This window comes from Leucopleurus acutus, assembly GCF_964270905.1.
Source record: "Leucopleurus acutus genome assembly, chromosome: 6".
Classification (NCBI taxonomy): domain Eukaryota; kingdom Metazoa; phylum Chordata; class Mammalia; order Artiodactyla; family Delphinidae; genus Leucopleurus; species Leucopleurus acutus.
In genome coordinates this window covers 51,884,065-51,903,848 of record NC_139149.1, presented here as the reverse complement: position 1 = coordinate 51,903,848, position 19,784 = coordinate 51,884,065, and the positions used below count along the sequence as shown (strand labels likewise).

The 19,784-nt window shown below is 36.6% G+C and overlaps 1 protein-coding gene across 5 annotated transcripts in view; it reads left to right on the top strand.

The window, feature by feature from the left end:
* The window catches only part of COBLL1 (cordon-bleu WH2 repeat protein like 1), a 160,914-nt gene extending 149,008 nt beyond the window's left edge, over positions 1–11,906 (top strand). For 4 of the 5 annotated variants that reach the window (XM_082840914.1, XM_082840913.1, XM_082840911.1 and 1 more), the window contains 3 exons: positions 1,598–3,177; positions 5,059–5,235; positions 10,937–11,906. In XM_082840914.1, coding sequence (XP_082697040.1) covers positions 1,598–3,177; positions 5,059–5,235; positions 10,937–11,023 — 1,844 coding nt within the window. In that variant the 3' untranslated portion in view covers positions 11,024–11,906. The remainder of the gene's footprint in view (positions 1–1,597; positions 3,178–5,058; positions 5,236–10,936) is intronic. The other variant, XM_082840912.1, reaches the window with a different exon arrangement.
* Positions 11,907–19,784: the final 7,878 nt, after the last annotated feature.

Sequence of the window (19,784 nt, the reverse complement as noted above, 5' to 3'; positions counted from 1 at the left end):
TAATCACGTGTCCTTAATTTTATAAATCACAAAAGTTAATAATTATTAGTCACTGAGAAAAGAAATCACTTGAATGGACAATATGTATTTGAATAACTAGTTGCATTTCATGTGGGAAGAATAAAAATTAATTCCATTTTTAAATTATATAGGTAATATAGGAACCTTGCAACATAATAGAAAATATAACCACCATGATCAAATAATTGTGCAGTTAGGCAGGGTTTAAAAATATAAAGATTTAAAAAAAAACTGTATCCAAATTTACCTGGCAACATGATTTGTTTTTTGCATGCATGCATATCTTTCTTTTTTCTTTTCTCTTTTCTTTTTTTCTTTTTTCACAGAGGACCCATTTTAAATAGCTCATGATATATTTTAGGCAGTGAACTTTATCTTATAGATGAAAGTGAGTGATTATAAAACTACAGAGAAATACTTGACATCCTTTCACAATTTGACTTCCAAGGCTCACATTTCACTTGTGCTGTGCAAACAATCATATCTGAAAGGAGAGGACACTGAGGATTTTGAAGATGAGGGCTAGCTGGTTATTCAGAAGAAATGACTCTTCATGGCATTTGACTGGAGGAGCACAGTATATAAATCACTTGGCTTAGTACAAGACACGTGGTACACATTCATAAGCCTGTGTTTTCTTCCAGATGCCTCATTCCAACTCTTTGCCATCATGTTGTTGGCTGGCAACTGTTGCTTTGTTAACCTAGACACTGGAAAATGATTTTTGTTTTCAGGAGGTCTGAATTAAAATTAAGAGGAAAGGTAGTGCTGGGGAGAGGGAAGTTGTTTTCTCTACCTGGATTCAGACATGAGAAAAATAGTTACTTTTTCTCACAGAGAAAAATCAAAACCCACATGATTGTTTTTATGTAGCTGAAATCACCCCTATTTTGACTGAAAACAAAGTCCTCTAAAAGTATTTAGCAAGGACACCTAATTAATAAGACAATCAACTTAGGTTCTGTTTTTACTTCAACTCTTAAAGGTAAGGTTTTGTTGTCTTCCTTAATTAAAACTGATAGCATTTGGTGGGATTGTTTCCCTTTTAATGTTAGGTATAAAATGTAAATATACTAGGGATTACAGAAAAGACAGAGAGAGAATCAAAATGGAAAAAAATTACAGAATAAAAACATTTTTTAAATTTGTCAATGTCTTTTGTCATTCTTAACAATGACTGAAATATAGTCTTTATTTAAAAGAAAAATCATAGCTATCTTCTATGAGTACTTGTTTTGGGCAATACACTATCCTAATAAGCATGTTACATAAATGATATATATAATACATGTTTTTTTTTTTTACATCTGAGCAAACTGAGGCTCAAAGAGGGTAAGTAATATGATGTGGCCATACAGGTTGTAATTAGTCAAGCTGATTCCAGATTCAGGTCTCTATGATATCAAAGCCCATGCTGTTTTCTCTGTATGCCACTACCTGTATAATTTTTGTATAATTGGTAGCTGAAAATTATCTATAGAATTCAAATCAATCTGTTTCAGTCTGGGGGAGGCAGGCATTGAAAACTTGAGGTTTTCTATTTTTTTCATATACTTTATGATATTTTTTCTCTCAGTAGATCAAAATGAAATAATTGTCATTCCAACAAACACAGAAGACAGTATGAAAAATGGAATGAGGAGAACAGAAATCAATGTAGCAGGTGTTGCCAAAAGTAACAATGTGGACGTGGAAGTTGACAGACTATCAAACGATCAGGCATATAAAACTGATACTGCTAGAAGTTACAAGGAAAATCATCTTGCTGCTTCATCAGCACCAGATCAAGAACTGATTCATCCTAGTGCAGAAAAGACAAAAATGCAAGATGCAGCAATTCAGACAATCCCTTCCGGTGACAGTTTTGATGGGAATCACCAAGATCATAATTTGTCTGATGTCAAAGTTGATGAAAGTGTGCAAACTTCAAGTAACAACAAATCAACTCAACACTCATCTTTAAGCCCACAAGATTCTTTAGATACCTCAAGAGAATTTGGGAGTCAGGGCCCCCTAATTACGTATACAGAAGAGCAACTCACCATAAAAGATCCAATTTGTGCACATGGTAATGATGATCTTTTGCCTCCTGTAGATGGGACTGATAAAAATTCAACAGCTTCTTATGCAAAGAATTATCCATTTTACAGACAAGACTATAATCCCAAGCCAAAACCTTCAAATGAAATTACAAGAGAGTACATACCCAAAATTGGGATGACTACTTACAAAATAGTGCCTCCCAGATCCCTAGAAATATTGAAAGATTGGGAATCGGAAACCATAGGGTATAAAAATGATCAGGAGATAAATACTTTAGGAGAAAAGGACACTCATGAGAATGTGAAAGTAACTGCAATCCAAACAGAAGATCCTGTTATTTCTGAAAGCCCAAAGGAGCCAGAAGGAGACCTGAAACCAAAGCCTACCCTGAGAACAGAGCATCAGGTGCAAAGTGAGGAGAGTCTTACCCACAGCACAATGTCGAATCCTCTGAAACCTACTTCCAAAATGACGAGAGACACTGGCACAGCTCCTTTTGTGCCAAATTTGGAAGATATAAACAGTATTTTGGAGTCAAAACTTAAATCTCGGGTTTCAAATCCCCACTCCAAACCAAGTTCTTTTTTCTTGCAGATGCAAAAAAGAGTTTCAGGTCATTATGTGACATCTGCAGCTGCCAAGAGTGTTCAAGCTGCCCCTAATCCTACTCCAAAGGAACTAATAAAGAAAGAGGTGGAAAGGGATACAATACCTCCTCCAGAGCCAGCTCCTTCTCCCTTAAGTAAAACAACTCACTCTCCTCCACAGCCACACATTCAAAACACTGATGATGACAGCAGTCAGAAGCCTGCTGAAACCGCTCCCCCTCCCGTAGCCCCCAAACCTGTTCCTCTTCCCAAGAGTCAGTTAGCAACACTTAACCTGAAGACTCTGAAAACTTTTGGTGCCCCTCGACCATATTCCAGCTCTGCTCCTTCACCGTTTGCCCTCGCTGTGGTGAAACGGTCACAGTCTTTCAGCAAAGGTCGTACAGGGTCACGCAGTGAGGAGGTCAGAGGTGCGTCTGCCCGAGCTCCAACTGACACAGAGGGAGGGAAGATTCCTTCCGTAAATACGTTTGTGGACATCCCACAACCAGGTGTGAAAGATAAGGTAAATGTAACCTTTTTAAAAGTAAGGGATTCTTATACAACTCGGTTTCAACGGGGTTAACAAAGCATGTCGGTTTGTTTGTGTGTTACTTAACTCTGAATTCATAATCTACTATCAAGCTACTGTAGGAAGAAAAGAGTAGTAATACACAGAATCTGATTATTTATTCTCAGAGTTATTATAATTCATATAACTTGATCAGATATTACTATAAGATCATCCTTATATAATTGTATCATTAGGAAATATTTAAATTTAAAGCTTCTTTGCTCCTACATTTGTATAGTGTAATAGTTTATAGTGCTGACTCTCTAGTTTTCTGTGTTTTGCTTATCTCAATTTGTTTATAACTTTTCTGGATGGTCTGGTTGACTTTATTTTCTTTTCCAATTCTCCATAATGGCAAAAGTTTTAATTACGTAAAAACATAAGCAGTATCAAAGACTAGATAAAATAACCAAACATCTCTCAGCTCTGTATTTTCTATCATATACACTCAACCTGAGCTTACCAAACATTGTTATATGTAATTTAAATTAAAACCAGAGTTTAAATAGGTAATTTTCTTAATTTCCCATTTTGTTAATTCAGTGTCAACTTTCCAGTTATACGTATGTTGAGCAAAATATCACTTAACCACCATCTAACCTTAATGGTGTACAAAAAAGGGATTTGTTGACTTCATGTTTGATCAACTAATGATATAATCTGCTAGATTCAAGTAGTATAGTCAGGAAGAAATTCACAGTATGAATTATGATAATCCCCATGCAATTTTTAAAAAATACATTGTGTACTTTTACTCTGATAGTGTTTAAAGAATACTTTCATATTTGTATGACTGTTCCAGAGGCATTTTATACTATTTTTTCAAACACTCCCAGAGTAACAGAACATTAACCATATTGCCAAGTAAAGACTTTTGCATAATTTCAAAGCAATATTTACCTTGAAAAATATTTCTTCATATATTTTCACATTTATGTTTATTACTTTGATATAATATCAGGAAGAGATATATGATGCAGAGATTAATTCTTTACTTGGGAATAAAGCCTGAGTTTTTTTCTTAGAATGGAATACCATTTCTAAACAACAGAAGCTTGATTTATATAATACAGTTTTTGAGCCATTGCCTGAGTTCTGTTTAGCTCATCTTTTATAAAGATACTCATCTGGCAGTTTGAAAAAGACATTTTTAAGATTGTTTGAATACAGTTGCCAGTTAAATCAGTTACTAAATATTCCTTCCTAAGAAGTTTAATTAAATTTTTGATTCTTAAATTTGGAAATTTCTAATATTTATTTTTAGTCTCATGAGAAAAATAAAGAAAACATGGCCATCAGTTAGCCCCTGTGACTTCCAGAAACAGAAAATAAGCTGTTAGTCACTAATATTCCTTTATTAGAAGATACGTTAGGTTCAACAAGTATGAAATTACCAACATTTGTCCATTTGTACCATCAAAAATAATTTCACAACACTAATATATTGGAACTATGAAATTTTTTTTTTTTTTTTTTTTTTGTCTGTGGAATTTTTATTATTACTTTGGCTCTTCTAGCCAACTCCACTGGAGAAATGGGCATTATTCTATTTACTCAAGGACAGTAAAATTACCACTGCATTTGTGAAACAAAAAGAGGTATCACTTTCCTTCCTTAGCCTCCTGAGTTCAAGATGAGGGAAAGTAATGCCCTCATCTTCCAGCTGAGCTCTGGCAGCAGAGATAACTCAGTGGATGAGGAAACAGAGCTGAGTCTAAAACACCACTGATGCAAATGGTGGTTCTTAAAGAGCTACTGATGATGAAAATGTTTTGCATAATGGCCCATTCTTCACGTGGTATTCATATAAATATTTCACATTTATTTTTATAGGAAAATAACTCTGCACATAATGAACAGAATCCCCAAACGCCATCTCTGACTGACGGCCCATCATTCACTCTTAAGAGACAAAGTTCTTCAACATTCCAAAGCTCTGACCCAGAACAGATCCGACAGAGTCTGCTGACTGCAATTCGTTCTGGAGAGGCTGCTGCCAAGTTGAAAAGGGTAAGTTTTCTTTATCAGATGGGTGACAGTGGGTTTATTTTCAACATTGTCAAACTCATACTTAGGGGAAATTGTTTTCTGGCTTTTAAGTCTGAATAGGGAAGATGCCAGAAGTTACTCTTTTATGTCAGGGGTCATTTTTGAAGTATAAGCTGAGAGAGTACTTAAACATATGTCAGGTCTGTTTTCCAAAACATGGGCCAGGTGCAGAACACTAGTTTTGCTCATTATTATATATCTATATATAGAAAGTGCCTTGGACTCTTATTTTAAAAAAATTGTGTTAGCACAGCAAGAAAGAGTCTTTTGGAAAGAAAGTCCCTCCTTTATTCCAGAAAAGCTGCACTGTTGTAGAAGCCTGCAAGTTTTCAGTCATCGCTCCTACAGCAATCAGTTACTACCATACGTGGGATTGGGTGGTTGGGCGGGGGGAGGAGTTTTATAGGCTAAACCAAAATAATGTAGGGAAAATCTAGAGAATTTAGATGAGACCTAATGCAGAAATTCCAATCTTAATAATGCCCTGCCAGAGTCTAGCTTCTCCTGGATGTAGGAGAGCAAGGAGGTGTGCCCCCTTCTTGGGCAAACACCAAAAAGCATCACAGGGAATTATGTGCAGATGAGTTTCCTCCCTTTGTTGCCTTCATCCGCTGAAAGAGGATGTGGTGCAGCCTTGAGCCTGGCATCCTCACTTGGACCTCCCAGAGGCTGTAGTTTCCCTAAATGTCTTTCTTGTTCTTCCCTTAGTCATCTTGGTTGCAAGTTCCTCAACACCCAAGACAAGACAAGTACTCATTATTTCACTGACTCCCTAGGCATTTCATTTTGTGAATTCCTTCTCTAATCATTTTAGAAGCTATTTAGAGAAGAGTAAGAGACTTGTTGAGCAAAACACTGAACTCAACAAAAACGAAATCTGCCAAGGAACAGGAATGCTGCAAAGATAGAAAAAGGGGGAGGCATCCTCGCATGTCTACACAGCCAGCTTTGCCTGTGTCAGCCAGCTTCCTGGATGGGTTTCATTGGAGCCCTGGGTGACGGCCGTTCCCACAGAGGACTTGGCGCTCCCATCTGGGCACACATGGTGACGAGGCAAAATATTGTGTGCTGTCAGAAGTGAAGGAAACATGAAGGAATAATTCAGGGGAGAAGGTTTGAATTTTGTAGATTATTTGTAGAGTTTAAATTAAGGTGCCAGGCAGCAAAAAAAACAAAAGAAACCAAAAGGAACATTGAAATTGGTATTTCACAGGTCATGACATCTATATTTTGTGGGGTCGGGAATATGTCCCTGTAAATAAACTGTACATTCTTATTTATGAAAATAATTCTATTTCTAATTCTGTTTCTAATCTTGTAAATTAAGGATGAATTTCAAAGTTCTCAATTCAATAAATTTGATAAATATTTTTTTAAAGCAGAAAAATACCAAACATTGTACAGATACTGGGGATACAAAATTGAATAAAACGAAGCCTCTGCCTTCTGGGTGTTCATAGCCTGGGACTGAGAAACAGTGGTACCTCAGGCTCATGGGAGAACAGAAAATAACCGCAGTGCCTTTGTACTAAGTCAGTGGATATATTAATCAGTTTCAGTAAACTAATTGCAGAAAACAGTGCATTAAGTTGGAAATGCCTTCTAGGCCAACAGAATTTTACAGGCAGGCAGCTGTATACTTGGTATCTTACGGGCTCCGATTTGGCAGTCTCTTCACGTATAAAATTCTCATTGCTTCCAGAATGAGCTGGATGTGAATCAACACGGAAAGCAGGCCCTAAATGATGATCCTATAATTGTATCCTGTTTATAACTCATTACTTTAGGTTCTATTGAGTCTAAATTCTCTCTCTCAGTAGGAGGTTACTGACAGCTCTGACTCCCTATAGTGTCAGCTCCTAAACTCTGTTTAATGAAAATTCCTTACATAATCCTTTTTCTTCCCTCTGAAGAAAGACACAGAGTCTAGTAGAGTTCATGATATCTACACTCCATGATCAGCACCTTCACTTCTACTTATATATGCTAAAAATGTGTTTTTATATACCAAGACTCAGAAGAACATTGTTTGTAATAGCTCCAAATACATATAACCTTAATATCCAAAAATGGTAGACTAGTGGTAGATTCAAAGCATGGCAATAAATTGGATAAAATACACACAACAGAACAATGTAGATAGAGACATAAAAAGATATGTAAAGTTGACAGCATGCAAAACTAAATTATATTATTCAGTGATGCATGCATAGGTGGCAATTATTTTTAAAAGTGAGGAAGTAATTACAAAAATCACAATAGGGTTACTTCCAGAGGGGAAGAAGAAGTCTGTTGGGGGTGTATTAGAGCAAGACGGGCACACAATTTAAGAGGGAACTAAAAAAATTAATCAAGATAAATATTATCTTAATGCAATATTTAAAAATGTACAAATTAATGCAAAAATCCATGATAAAGTCAAAATTTTAAATAAAGACAAGATCAGTAGGGAGCTGGAGTAGGGAGTATTCTCTTGACCTGAGTGGTGGGCTACATATATGTCTGTGTTTGTTTTCATTGGGCTGTTCAGTGCACTCCTCTGTACATGTATTATATTTCAAAAAATTGCAGAAGGTGGTAAAAATAGACACAAGAAGGCTCTAATTTCCTGTGATCTTTGCTTAAGTGCCATATTTCTGTCCTGTTCTGAACATTTCTTCTGGTTTGTTTTACATTCTAACATTTCTTTTATAGAACAACAGTTATAGTGCCAAATAAAACCTCCAGTGATTTTGACAGTGGGTTTAGATTGTTCATCAGAAAGTTGGCTCCGTGTTTTGGCACCCAAATGTTCACTTTTACTCCAGGTACCAACCTGCCTTATGGCTCTTGTTCATACTTGAGCAATTAACCTTCATTAAGTAGTTGGTTCACATTAGAACAATTATCTAGTTGATTGCCCTAGTGTAAATGTAGTCGTGAATTTTCATGTTTCTTAAGGCTTTTTTCCCATGCCTTACCCCCAAGTCAACCCACATATAGTCAAAGCGATTTGTCTTGTCTTCATATAAAGCATTAATAAATCTAGCACAGTGTTTTATAAAATGTGTTTGATGTTAAGATGTATGTATGACAGCAAATTGTTTTCAGAGAATAAGAGATTAAGTCATCTATTATTATTGACTTGTGTTGACACAAGAACTTTGGCTGCTTTTGGTTCTTGTTGGTGCCTCGACTTACTAAGGTTATTACACTATTATAAGGAGAATATAGGTTTGTAAATATAAGAGTCTGAAAATAAACTGATGAATGATATTTAGTGCTTGGTAGTAAGTGTTTCCTCAGAAAATAAAACTTATCGTTAGCTAGATAGAAATCTGGAGGGAAGAGAAAACCTGGGTAAGTCACCCAGGATCTTCCTGGCTTATTTTGTTTAATTAGTCTGCTTTTTATTCATATTTCCTTGGTTTGAATTTGAACAGTCCAAGTGTTTCAGGTTGGCAGCTCTTTCCATGTATTTTAAAAGTAAAAATGAATGATGGTTTCACAGTAAGAAAGCTATGTGAATATTCCTGAAAATTTCTTGAACTTCAAGGGTAGACAGTCAACTAGTAGATGCTTACATCAGTAAATTCTTAAAGTTACTTTTTAAAGATATCTTTATTACTAGTGTCCTGTGGTCACTGTTCAAAAAATTCAAGCAATACTTTTATACTTCATAAATGTTTGTAAAAAGTTACCATATTTCATCTAAGAAATAGTCATCGAGTTACACTGACCAGGCACTAAAATAACTATGAGTGTGAAGTAGGTATGAAGTGGCATTAAAATAGACAAGGTCTCTGACCTCAAAAAATTCATAGAATAGTATTCTAATGATATCTTCTCATGTTTGAAGTTTAAGTAAACAAATTTTTAAATAACAAAATACCATTTCCCCCCAGAGTAACTGCTCTGGATAGAGTACAGTGTAACCTTTCAGACCACTTCTGTCATATATAAACATTTATTTTTTCTAACAAAAATGGAATCCTCTGTAAAACACTGTTAAATATATATCTACCTCTTGAAGCTTTCCCTTTTGTTACATACATATCTATGCTGTTCTTTTAAGACTATGTAGTATTTGGAATTCCCTGGTGGTCCAGTGGTTAGGACTCTGAGCTCTCACTGCCAAGGGCCCAGGTTCAATCCCTGGTCAGGGAACTAAGATCCCACATGTTGTGTGGCGTGGCCAAAAAAAAAAAAAAAAAAGACAACATAGTATTTGACTGTATGAATGAACCATAGCTTATTTGCTCCTTACTGGTAGACATTTAACTGGATTCTAGTTTTTCACTCTATAAATGATGTTACAATTAACATCTTTTACTTGCAGACATTTAGAACCATCAGTATGTTTTTTTAAATGCTTAAACCAAATTTTCTCTTTTACTTTACAAAGAATATGAGAACTGCAATTTTGGCAAGAATTACAAAAATAACCCCTCACACACAGAGAGACTTTTCAGACCAAGATTATATAACAAAAAGCCATTACCTGCATTACCTGTCTGTTTGTTGGCTGTACTTGGAAAGTAGCCCCACATGAGTACTGAATAGGGTGCAGATAAATAAGTGTTCCTTCCCTTGGTGGCAACTTTTCTGCTTAGCTATTTTATTTCAGGTGGATGGTTGTCAACCACTCTACTCCATCCTGGGTTCATAAGACAGTCAAGAAAATTGATTAGTTTAGATGATCTATCTTTGTTTAGTAAAAGGCAAGAAATGAAGCACCAGGAAACCAAAGCCAACCTAAATTTGCCAACTTTATTTTCCTTTTCACTAACTTACTCTGTTGCTAGGCAGAATCTGTGGCCTTTTGTACTTCAGTTCTCTTCTTATGAAAAGAAGATAATGTTTGCTTATAAAGCTGAACTGGTCAAATTACAATCAAGAGATGAACTATTTTTCTTAAAATGTCATATTTTATATGTAATATTTCAAAATATTATACCTACTATTCAGAATCCAGATAACTTTCTTCTACATTCCTGTAAGTAACGTTGGAATTTCAAGCTATTTAGGAAATTTTGTTTTAGTGTGTTTTATTCCCTTACAGTTTGTAAATAGGAAACTTTGCCATAGAATTTTGGAACTTAGGAGTTTATTCCCTAGTGAATAAACTCCTTTTCATTCTGCATTTGTTTTGGCAAAACAGTCATAGGTTTGACTTTTTTAGCCCTTCAAATGAAGACATTTTAAAAACCAAAGCTAGTTTTTCTTATAAATGAGGGGTACCTGGGAGAATAATTTCAAGTTAATATATATCATCAATATGAAAATTATAGAATTCATTGCTTTGTGGAATTTGCTTTATTTTTCTACATTCTCCAAGGTACTTTGGGGGAGCCAGAATTAATCTAGCTAAAAATGCGCTTTAATAACAACTTGGCCTGCAGTCTGCTTATGCTCTTGTCCTTTGAGTTGATTTGGTAGTTTTGTAAAGACTAAGATGTGTTAACGGCTTATTTAACTTGTTTGTTGTGGAAATAACTCATTTTTAATTTCATGGCAGATTGAACATTTATTCTTGATTATTTGAAATTTACTGAATAATAAATACTAAATGTTAGCATTTACAATTAAGTAGAAGTTAAAATGTGGTAATTGTTGAAAACTGAAAATTAGACAGCTGTCCCATTTTAAATTGATGGGTGCAAAGTGTGTTTCTTTCTCTTAGGTTGCCGTTCCATCAAATACAGTATCTGTGAATGGAAGGTCAAGATTCAGCCGCTCCATGTCCCTTGATGCCCAGGATGGCCATTAAGTGTTGCCCTGCCATGCCGCACTTCACCAGCTCTATTGCACAGAACGACTTCATACTGATGGAGAATGTTAGCAAATGTATGTTCAGATGTACACTAATATATTATCTATTAAAGCATAAGAACTTGTGCTGTGGCTTTTAATGCCAAAAGAAGAATTACCAGAATTTATAATTTATAATAATATCTTTGGCCTTTTTTGCCTTAAGAACTGAATATGCTGCTTTAGAACTTTAAGACAAGGTGTTAATGGCTTTCATTTTTCTCAAATGAGAAATAGTCACCTTTTGTTGATTTCACTTATTGACACATTCTCTACAATCGTGACTTAGACAAAGGGATAAATTAAGATTCATTTCATAGACTTATATTTGTATGACACATAAATAACTAGGCAAACATAGATCTGACATTTGCTGCCTCAATGTTACAGTTTAATTGGAAATGTTTATGTTATATTAAAGCCCATAATAAATATTCCATTGATGGATATAACATGTTATGGGGTGGGTACCCCATCCTCTAAACATAAATGTTAAGGTTTCAGAAATCCTGGCTTTAATTAAAGTGATAGTAATTATGTAGTTCAGATGCTAATATTCTAAACAGTAATATATACTTACATTAAAGCTAAAATTGTTAAGCAAAACAATGTCTCATTTGTTGGCTTGTAACTGTTCTGGAGTCTAGAGCTTGTTGATGTTCAATTCCTACTTTAAAAGTTTAACTGCTCACTTATTCTAAAAGCCTTGTCAAACAAACTGATGTTATGTTGGTTTTTACTAAAGCTACTGGGATATCTGCCTCTTTGGAAAATGTGTTGCTTTTTCCCCTGTTTAATAAAAGCAAGTTATATATTTGGGATTCTTTTTAAAATGCAGTTTGTGTCAATCAGCACATTCTGTGCACTTCACCTGATGAACACATCTCCATCAGCCAGTAAACAAATAAGTAATATAGTAAGACCGACCATTTATCAGGGCTCCCTGGTGTGTATGAGCCCATGTATTCTAACTCCAAAATGCATAACATGCTTAGCAGAGTTCTTGACACATGGCAAGTACACATTAAGTTAAATATTGCTGCTATTTCCTTGAATCAGACTTGAAGGGACCCTCATGTATGGAAACCTAAGTTATGTCATTATAAACCAATAGGGAAAGGAGTGACTTTTTGAAAAACTGTGTTTGATTATCCACTTGGAAAACAATACATTTGGATTCCTAACTCAAACCATAAACAAATATATTTGAGTTAAAGACAGCTTTTAAGAGCAGTATTTTAAAACTTAGATGAATATATTCAACATTTTTCAGACCTCAGCATAGGAAAATTACTTAAATAAGACAAAGGCACAGTCATAAAAGATATGATACATTTACAAATATTAAAATTTAAAACTTATATGTACATTAAGTACTACAAAAATGAAAAAATAAGCCACGAGAAGTTTTTAATATATATAAGCGTTAATTTATAAAATGTAAACATTTCTAAGACTCATGAAAAGACTACTGAATAGAAATATGCACACACTGAAAAAACAAAGGGTATTTCTTACAAGAGGAAATCTGAAAGGCTAACAAACGTGGAAAAAAATACTCTTCAGTAATAATCAAGGAAACACAAGAACACGAGGAAGTGTACCACATCACACCCATCAAATTAGTAAAAATGTAAGTTTCAAAATAGCAAGTGTTGTCAAGGGCAGTGAAACAATGGGAACTCTTTTACTGTGGTGGGAAAATACCCTGGCACAACCATCAAATTTGCAATATCTAGTAAAATAAAAGATCTCTTATCATGTTACCTTAAAGAAGTACTTATGTGTGCGCTTAAGGAGAGGTAAAAATGTTCATGGCAGCCTCGTATATAAACAGCAGAAAGGAGTCCTAACCAGCGCTAAACATTGATAGTATATTCATATAATAGACTTTTGTACAACAGTCAAAATGAACAAATTAGAGTTATGCATATCACATGGATACATCTCAAAAATAATAAGGAAGAAAACAATGGAACAATGCTTATTTTATGATGCTTATATAAAATAATAAAATATGCAAAGTGATACTATGTATTATGGCTATAAATACAGAAAAAATAAAATACACAGGTTTGCTGGTGGGAATCAAGAAATGAAGATCGGATTGGGGAGATTTATAGGAAGCATCAATTGTGTTTGAAAACAAGTTTTACTCCAGGTTTTAGCAAACTTGAAATAGTTTGTAGTTATTTTTTTTAAAGATCACACAGGACTTAGGGGGATATATATATGAACCATTAGTACACATACAATCTGAAAAAGCTGCCTTGTCCACATTACTTTAGGAGAAAAGCATGTGCTACACTCTCTACCCAATTGGGAAAGGATAGGAAAACTAGTCATATCCTTAAGTGACAGCAAAATGAAGATACAGGAATGATTTAGAACCAACTTTCAATTTTCATATTTAATTTTTGGCATCTAGGCATTTTGCTTTTCCTTTTTTTCCCCATCAAGTTATTTCTTTATGATACCTATTTTTAAATTATCCAGATTCTATGTAAATTATAGGGTTTGAAATTACCCTCTTTTCTGTCTCCAGCATCCCAATCCCCTTTTCAGAGATAACCAATGTTAATGTTTTGATATTAATCCCTATATAGATGTATTTATATCCAATACATATTTATAGGTTTGTTTTCGGCTTTTGTATTTTTGCAGATTTGTTTTTACCGTTGTTTTTAAGATTAAAAAAAGTCACACCCTAATACTATTTAGCAACTTGCCTTTGCACCAGCAATGTTCCTTCTCGCACATAAAGATCAACCTTATCATGTTTCAGTTTGTTGTTCTCCTATTATTAATTTCATTCTTGTGGTACACAGTTATGCCTAGAGTCAAGATACTTGGGTTCAAATCATAGGTCTGCCACTTACAAGTCATGGGATCTTGGGCAGATTATTTTATCTGTACCTCATTTTCACCTTTGAAAAATTGAATTAACATACTTATGGTGATGGTTGTGAGGATTAAATGAATTTTAAAAGTGTTTGGCACAATTCATTTTACAAAGCTACCTATTTTTAATACTACTATTAGCGAACAGGCATTATTTATCTAATATACTTCCCATCCTTCTGAAGAGTGACCTTCCCTCCCATTTTAAGACCAGCTCTTGTGAAAATGACTATACCACCCAAAGCAATCTACAGATTCAATGCAATCCCTAACAAACTACCACTGGCACTTTTCACAGAACTTGGCCTGAGATAACAGAATCCACACTCTGCTACTTGACCCAAGTCCTTGAATGAGACCAGTCATTTTCCTGAGACCTAATGTTGCTTGTACTTGAAACTTAAAGAATCCCAATTGATACAATTATTTGTCTAGTGCCAGTTCCTTTCCTACCCACTACCAGTAGAGACAAAAACACAAAAGAGCTAAGAATCAAACTCACTAGTTTTTACTATCCATTGATTTTGATAAATGACTTGAAAGAAAAGGGAACTTGCAATTGGGGGTCACAGTGAAGATTTCCATGGATAGAATGGTTTTTTTAGATTATTTTTCATGTAAAAATAGCTAATTTATTTGGTGTTTTAGAGTTTACACAGAACTTTTGTATTATTTGATCCACATGTGGAACAAAAAAGTACGCAAAGAAATTGCTACTTTACAAAGGTCACACAACCAGACAAGTGGCAGAATCCCACATCTGATTTCTAGTTTGCTCTTTCGCCTGGCCAAACTTTGCAAATGATGGAGAAAATGGTGCTAGATTTCAAGGGACACTTAAATAGTAACCTACTTGTTCTGGATCTTCAGTCTGTCTTGCTTTTCTCTTAAATGTTACCACTTTCCTGCAAGTTTTCATCCTTAACACCTCAGACTCTTCACATGGGTAGATGTATTTTGTTTATGGCAAGAAAAAATGCCACCATGTGCTCTCTCAAAAGAACTTTTCTGACAGGTATTTCAAGAGAAATTGTGAAACATTCTGGTAATCTGTATAGCACTGTTGGCATTTCTGCGTCACAAACTGGAGAAATTCATCTGGAAGTCTTGCAGATTACTCATCTTGAAGAAAAAGTGCTACAATTCCAACCTTATAGTTTTCAAACCAAGAAATTTCTTTACCTACCAACTTACTATGTTCCTACCCACGCCTTGTGGTAGACGATAGTGATGGCCCCGATTCTTTACCTCACCTGCATCCACACCTTTTTCCACATGACTTTGCATTTCCTCTCACTAAAGAAACAGAACCCATTTCCCCACCCACAGGAACAGGTTTTGTGACTAACAGAATGAGATGAAATGACACAGTGCCAATTCTGAGACTAGATCTCAAAGTTTGCATGTTTTTGCTTGCTCTCCCTGTGTCTGAAATGCTGCTGTGAGAAAGACATCTCTGGGATGGCTGAATGGTCCTTAAAGAAGGACGAGAGATGCATGGAGCAGGGCTCCCAACTGAGGTCAGCCTAGAGCATTTAACAATCAGATCCCTAGACATGAGCAAGTTCAGTCAAGATCAGCAGGGCCAAATAGCCAACCGAAGCTGACCCTGGTGTAAGAGCAATCAATGCTTACCCACTAGCAATGCCCCTGAGGTTTCATGGTTGATTGTTATACAGCATTAATGTGGCAACAGATGCAATACACCCTCTTAAACTCATATACATATGACTCTAACCCAAATTATAAATTCATTCAATTGGTTCAGATCCACATACCCTATTTCCCCCATAGTTCCACAGACTATTTACTAAATCCAACACAAATACACCTCAGATTCTCTGTCTAGCTCCCAGCTATCTCAAAAAAAAAAAAATTCTAATGTAATAATCCCTTTATTATTTGTGGTGCAGAAATATCTTCTTTCCCTTTCTCCTCTCTCGTTTTATGTTCAGAACTGGGAACACGAGAGCCCAAATATCAAAGAGATCCACAGCCCCCTTAAAAGCTCTTTGGACTTGTCTATTTCGTAGAGTTGCCAGATAAAATACAGATTTCCCAGCTAAATTTGAATTTCAAAGATAAACAATGAATTACTTTTTAGTGTAGGTATGTCCCATGGAATATTTGGGAGATATATATATATATATATATATATATATATATATGTACATATGTATACACTAAAAAAATTAATCATTGATCTGAAATTTAAATTTAACTGGACATCCTATATTTTTCTTTGCCAAATCTGGCAATCCTACTATTTCAGGAAAATCTGGAAGGAGGAAATGAAGCAAGAAGAAGCATCCAACATGTGGGGGAAAAAAGAGGAGAGAGCAGGCCCAGGTACATCAAGAAACCAGAAAGTGGCATTACAGAAAAGAGTGGAACCTTTGTTCTCTTTGATAGTTCACCATCAGAGAAAACCTCATGTAATGAATAGGAAAAGGTTCATGGAAGAGTTCACAGTGAGGAAACCCTGTGGCTGACTTCTGTTGGTGGGTTTTAGATACCTTCAAGTCATCAAGAAATAATATACTCAAGAAATTCTGCTAGAGATTGGCCAAGATGGCAGAGTAGAAAGACACTAAGCTCACCTCTTCTCACAAGCACACCAAAATCATAACTATTTGCAGAATAACCATGAATTAAAAAAACCAGAACCTACCAGGAAAGACCTTATGTAATTAAAGACATAAAGAAGGCAAGACAGGCAGGAGGAGCAGACTCACAATACAATAGAGTCCCATACGCCTGGGTGGGTGACCCACAAGCTGGAGAATAATTATATTGCAGAGATTCTCCCACAGGGATGAGAGTTCTGAGCCCTACACCAGGCTCCCCAGCCTGGGCATCCTGCACTGGGAAGACAAGCCCCCATTGCATTTGCCTTTGAAGGCTAGCAGGGCTTAATTTTGGAAGCCCCAGAGGACTGGGGGAAAAAGAGACTTCATTTTTAAAGGGTGCTGACAAAATCTCACGTGCACTGGGACCCAGGGCAAAAGCAGTAATTCGATAGGCGCCTGGGCCAGACCTACCTGCTGGTCTTGGAGAGTGTCCTGGAGAGGTGGGGGTGGCTATGGATCACCCTGGGGACATAGACAGGAGCCATATTTGGGAGTTTGGACACTGCTGCTAGGGACCATCTTGGGACCATCTTGGAACCCTCCCTCTAGTTCATTAGCACCAAGACCTGACCCCACCCAACATCCTATAGGCTGGGACACCTCAGGCCAGACAACTAACTGGGCAAGGCCACAACTCTGCCCATCAGCAGACAGGCTGCCTAAAGACTTCTTGAGCCCAAGCCACCTCTAGACATCCCTCTAGACACGGCCCTGCCCACCAGAGGACCAAAAACCAACTCCACCCAGCAGTGGGCAGGTGCTGGCCCTGCCCTCCAGGAAGCATGCACTAGCCTCTAGACCAGCCTCACCAACCAGGGGGTGGAAACCAGACGTAAGAAAACCGTAATCCTGTGGCCTGCAGACCCAGCCAGCCTATAGCAGGCCAGCCCCTACCCAGGGACCAGCTGGGTCCCAGCACTGCCCACTAGCAGGCCAACATAAGCTTCAGGACACCCCAGACCCCATACCTAATTGTGTCAAGAACTGGTTCCTCTGTTCCCCCACCAATGATCTAACACACCAGCTCTGGGATCCCTGGGCCCTGCAGCCAGATTCTAGGACCTGGCTCTGCCAGCCAGTAGTCCAGCACTAACCTCATGATCTGGCTTCACCCTACAGTGGGCAGGCAACAGCCCTGGAGTCTTCTGAACCCTGACTCCACCAACCAGCTAGTCAGCACTAGCCTGGGGTCCCCTAGGGTTCTGCAGCAAACTGTCTCATGACTTGGCCCCACTAACTAGCAGCCAGCAGCATCTGCACAGGGCAGGAACTGGCAACCAACTGGGCTACAGGCCAACCAAGCCTACCAGACCACCCACATAATCAGACCACCACAAAAGAAGGAACCACGCAGCCCTCTTAGGGGGAACCCCTAGAGCATATAGCTTGGGTGATGAGAGGGGAGTGTGCTGCTGGGACACACAGGATGTCTCCTACAGAGGGCCACTTCTCCAATGTCGAGAAATGTAATAACCTTCCACATACATAAATATCCAAATAGCAACTTAGACAAAATGGGGCAGCAGAGGAACATGTTCCAGACAAAGGAACAAGATAACACTGCAGAAGAAGAACTAAGTGAAGTGGAGATAGGCAATCTACCCGAAAAAGAGTTCAGAGTAATGATCGTAAAGATGATCAAAGAACTTTGATGAAGAACAGATCCACAGAGCAAGAAGTTAGAAGTTTTCAACAAAGAGAAAATATAAGGAACAACCAAACAGATGAAAAAATATAGCAACTGCAATGAAAAATACACTAGAAGGAATCCACAGTAGACTAAATGATACAGAGGAACGGGTCAGTGAGCTGGAAAATGGAGTAGTGGAAATCACTACCACCGAACAGTAAAAAGAAAAGAAAATGAAAAGTGAGGACAGTTTAAATGACCCCTGGGACAACACCAAGTGCAGGAATATTTGCATTATAGAGGTCCCAGAAGGAGAAGAGAGAGAGAAAAGGACATAGAGAACATATTTGAAGACATAATAGCCTAAAACTTCCCTAACCTGGGAAAGGAAACAGTCACCCAAGTCCAGGAAGCACAGAGAGTCCCATACGGGATTAACCCAAAGAGGAATACACGAAGACACTGTAATGAAAATGACAAAAGTTAAAGAATATTAAGCAACAAGGAAAAAGCAACAAATAACTTACAAGAGAACTCCCATAAGGCTATCAGTTGATTTATCAGCATCAACTCTACAGGCCAGAAGGGACTGGCACAATATACTTAAAGCAATGAAAGGGAAAAAGCTACAACCAAGATTACTCTACCCAGCAAGGTTCTCCTTCAGATTTGATGGAGAAATCAAAAGCTTTACACACAGACAAAAGCTAAAAGAGTTCAGCACCACTAAACCAGCTTTATAACAAATGTTAAAGGAACTCCTTTAGGCATAAAAGAAAAGGCCACAACTAGAAACAAGAAAATTAGAAAATGAAAATTTTAACCAGTAAAGGAAAACCTACAGTAAAAGTAGGAAATCATCCACACACAAGGTTAGTACGGAGGGTAAAAGAAAAAAGCAGTAAGATTCTGTATATCCACAATAAGCAGTTAAGGGATACACAAAATAATTAGATGTAAAATATGATACCAGAAACAGTAATCATGAGGAGAGGAGAATACAAATGCAAAATTTTAAAAATGTATTTAAAATTAAGAGATCAACAACTTAAAACAATCAAGTATATATATAGACTGCTGTACAAAAACCCCATGGTAACTACAAACCAAAAATCTATAATAGATATACATACAAAAAAGAAAAGGCAGTCCAAACATACCACTAAAGATAGTCATCAAATCACAGAGAACAGAACAAAAAGAAGAAAGGGGGAAAAAGACCTACAAAAACAAATCCAAAGCAATTTAAAAAATGGTAATAAGAACATACATATCGATAATTACCTTAAATGTAAATGGATGAAATACTCCAACCAAAAGACATAGAATGGCTGATGGATACAAAAACTAGACCCAGTATATATGCTGCCTACAAGATACTTGATCTAGAGACGCACACAAACTGAAAGCGAGGGGATGGAAAAAGGTATTCCATGCAAACGGAAATCAAAAGAAATCCAGAGTAATACTTATATCAGAAAAAACAGACTTTAAAATAAGACTGTTACAAGAGACAAAGAAGGACACTACATAATGATCAAGGGATAAATCCAAGAGGA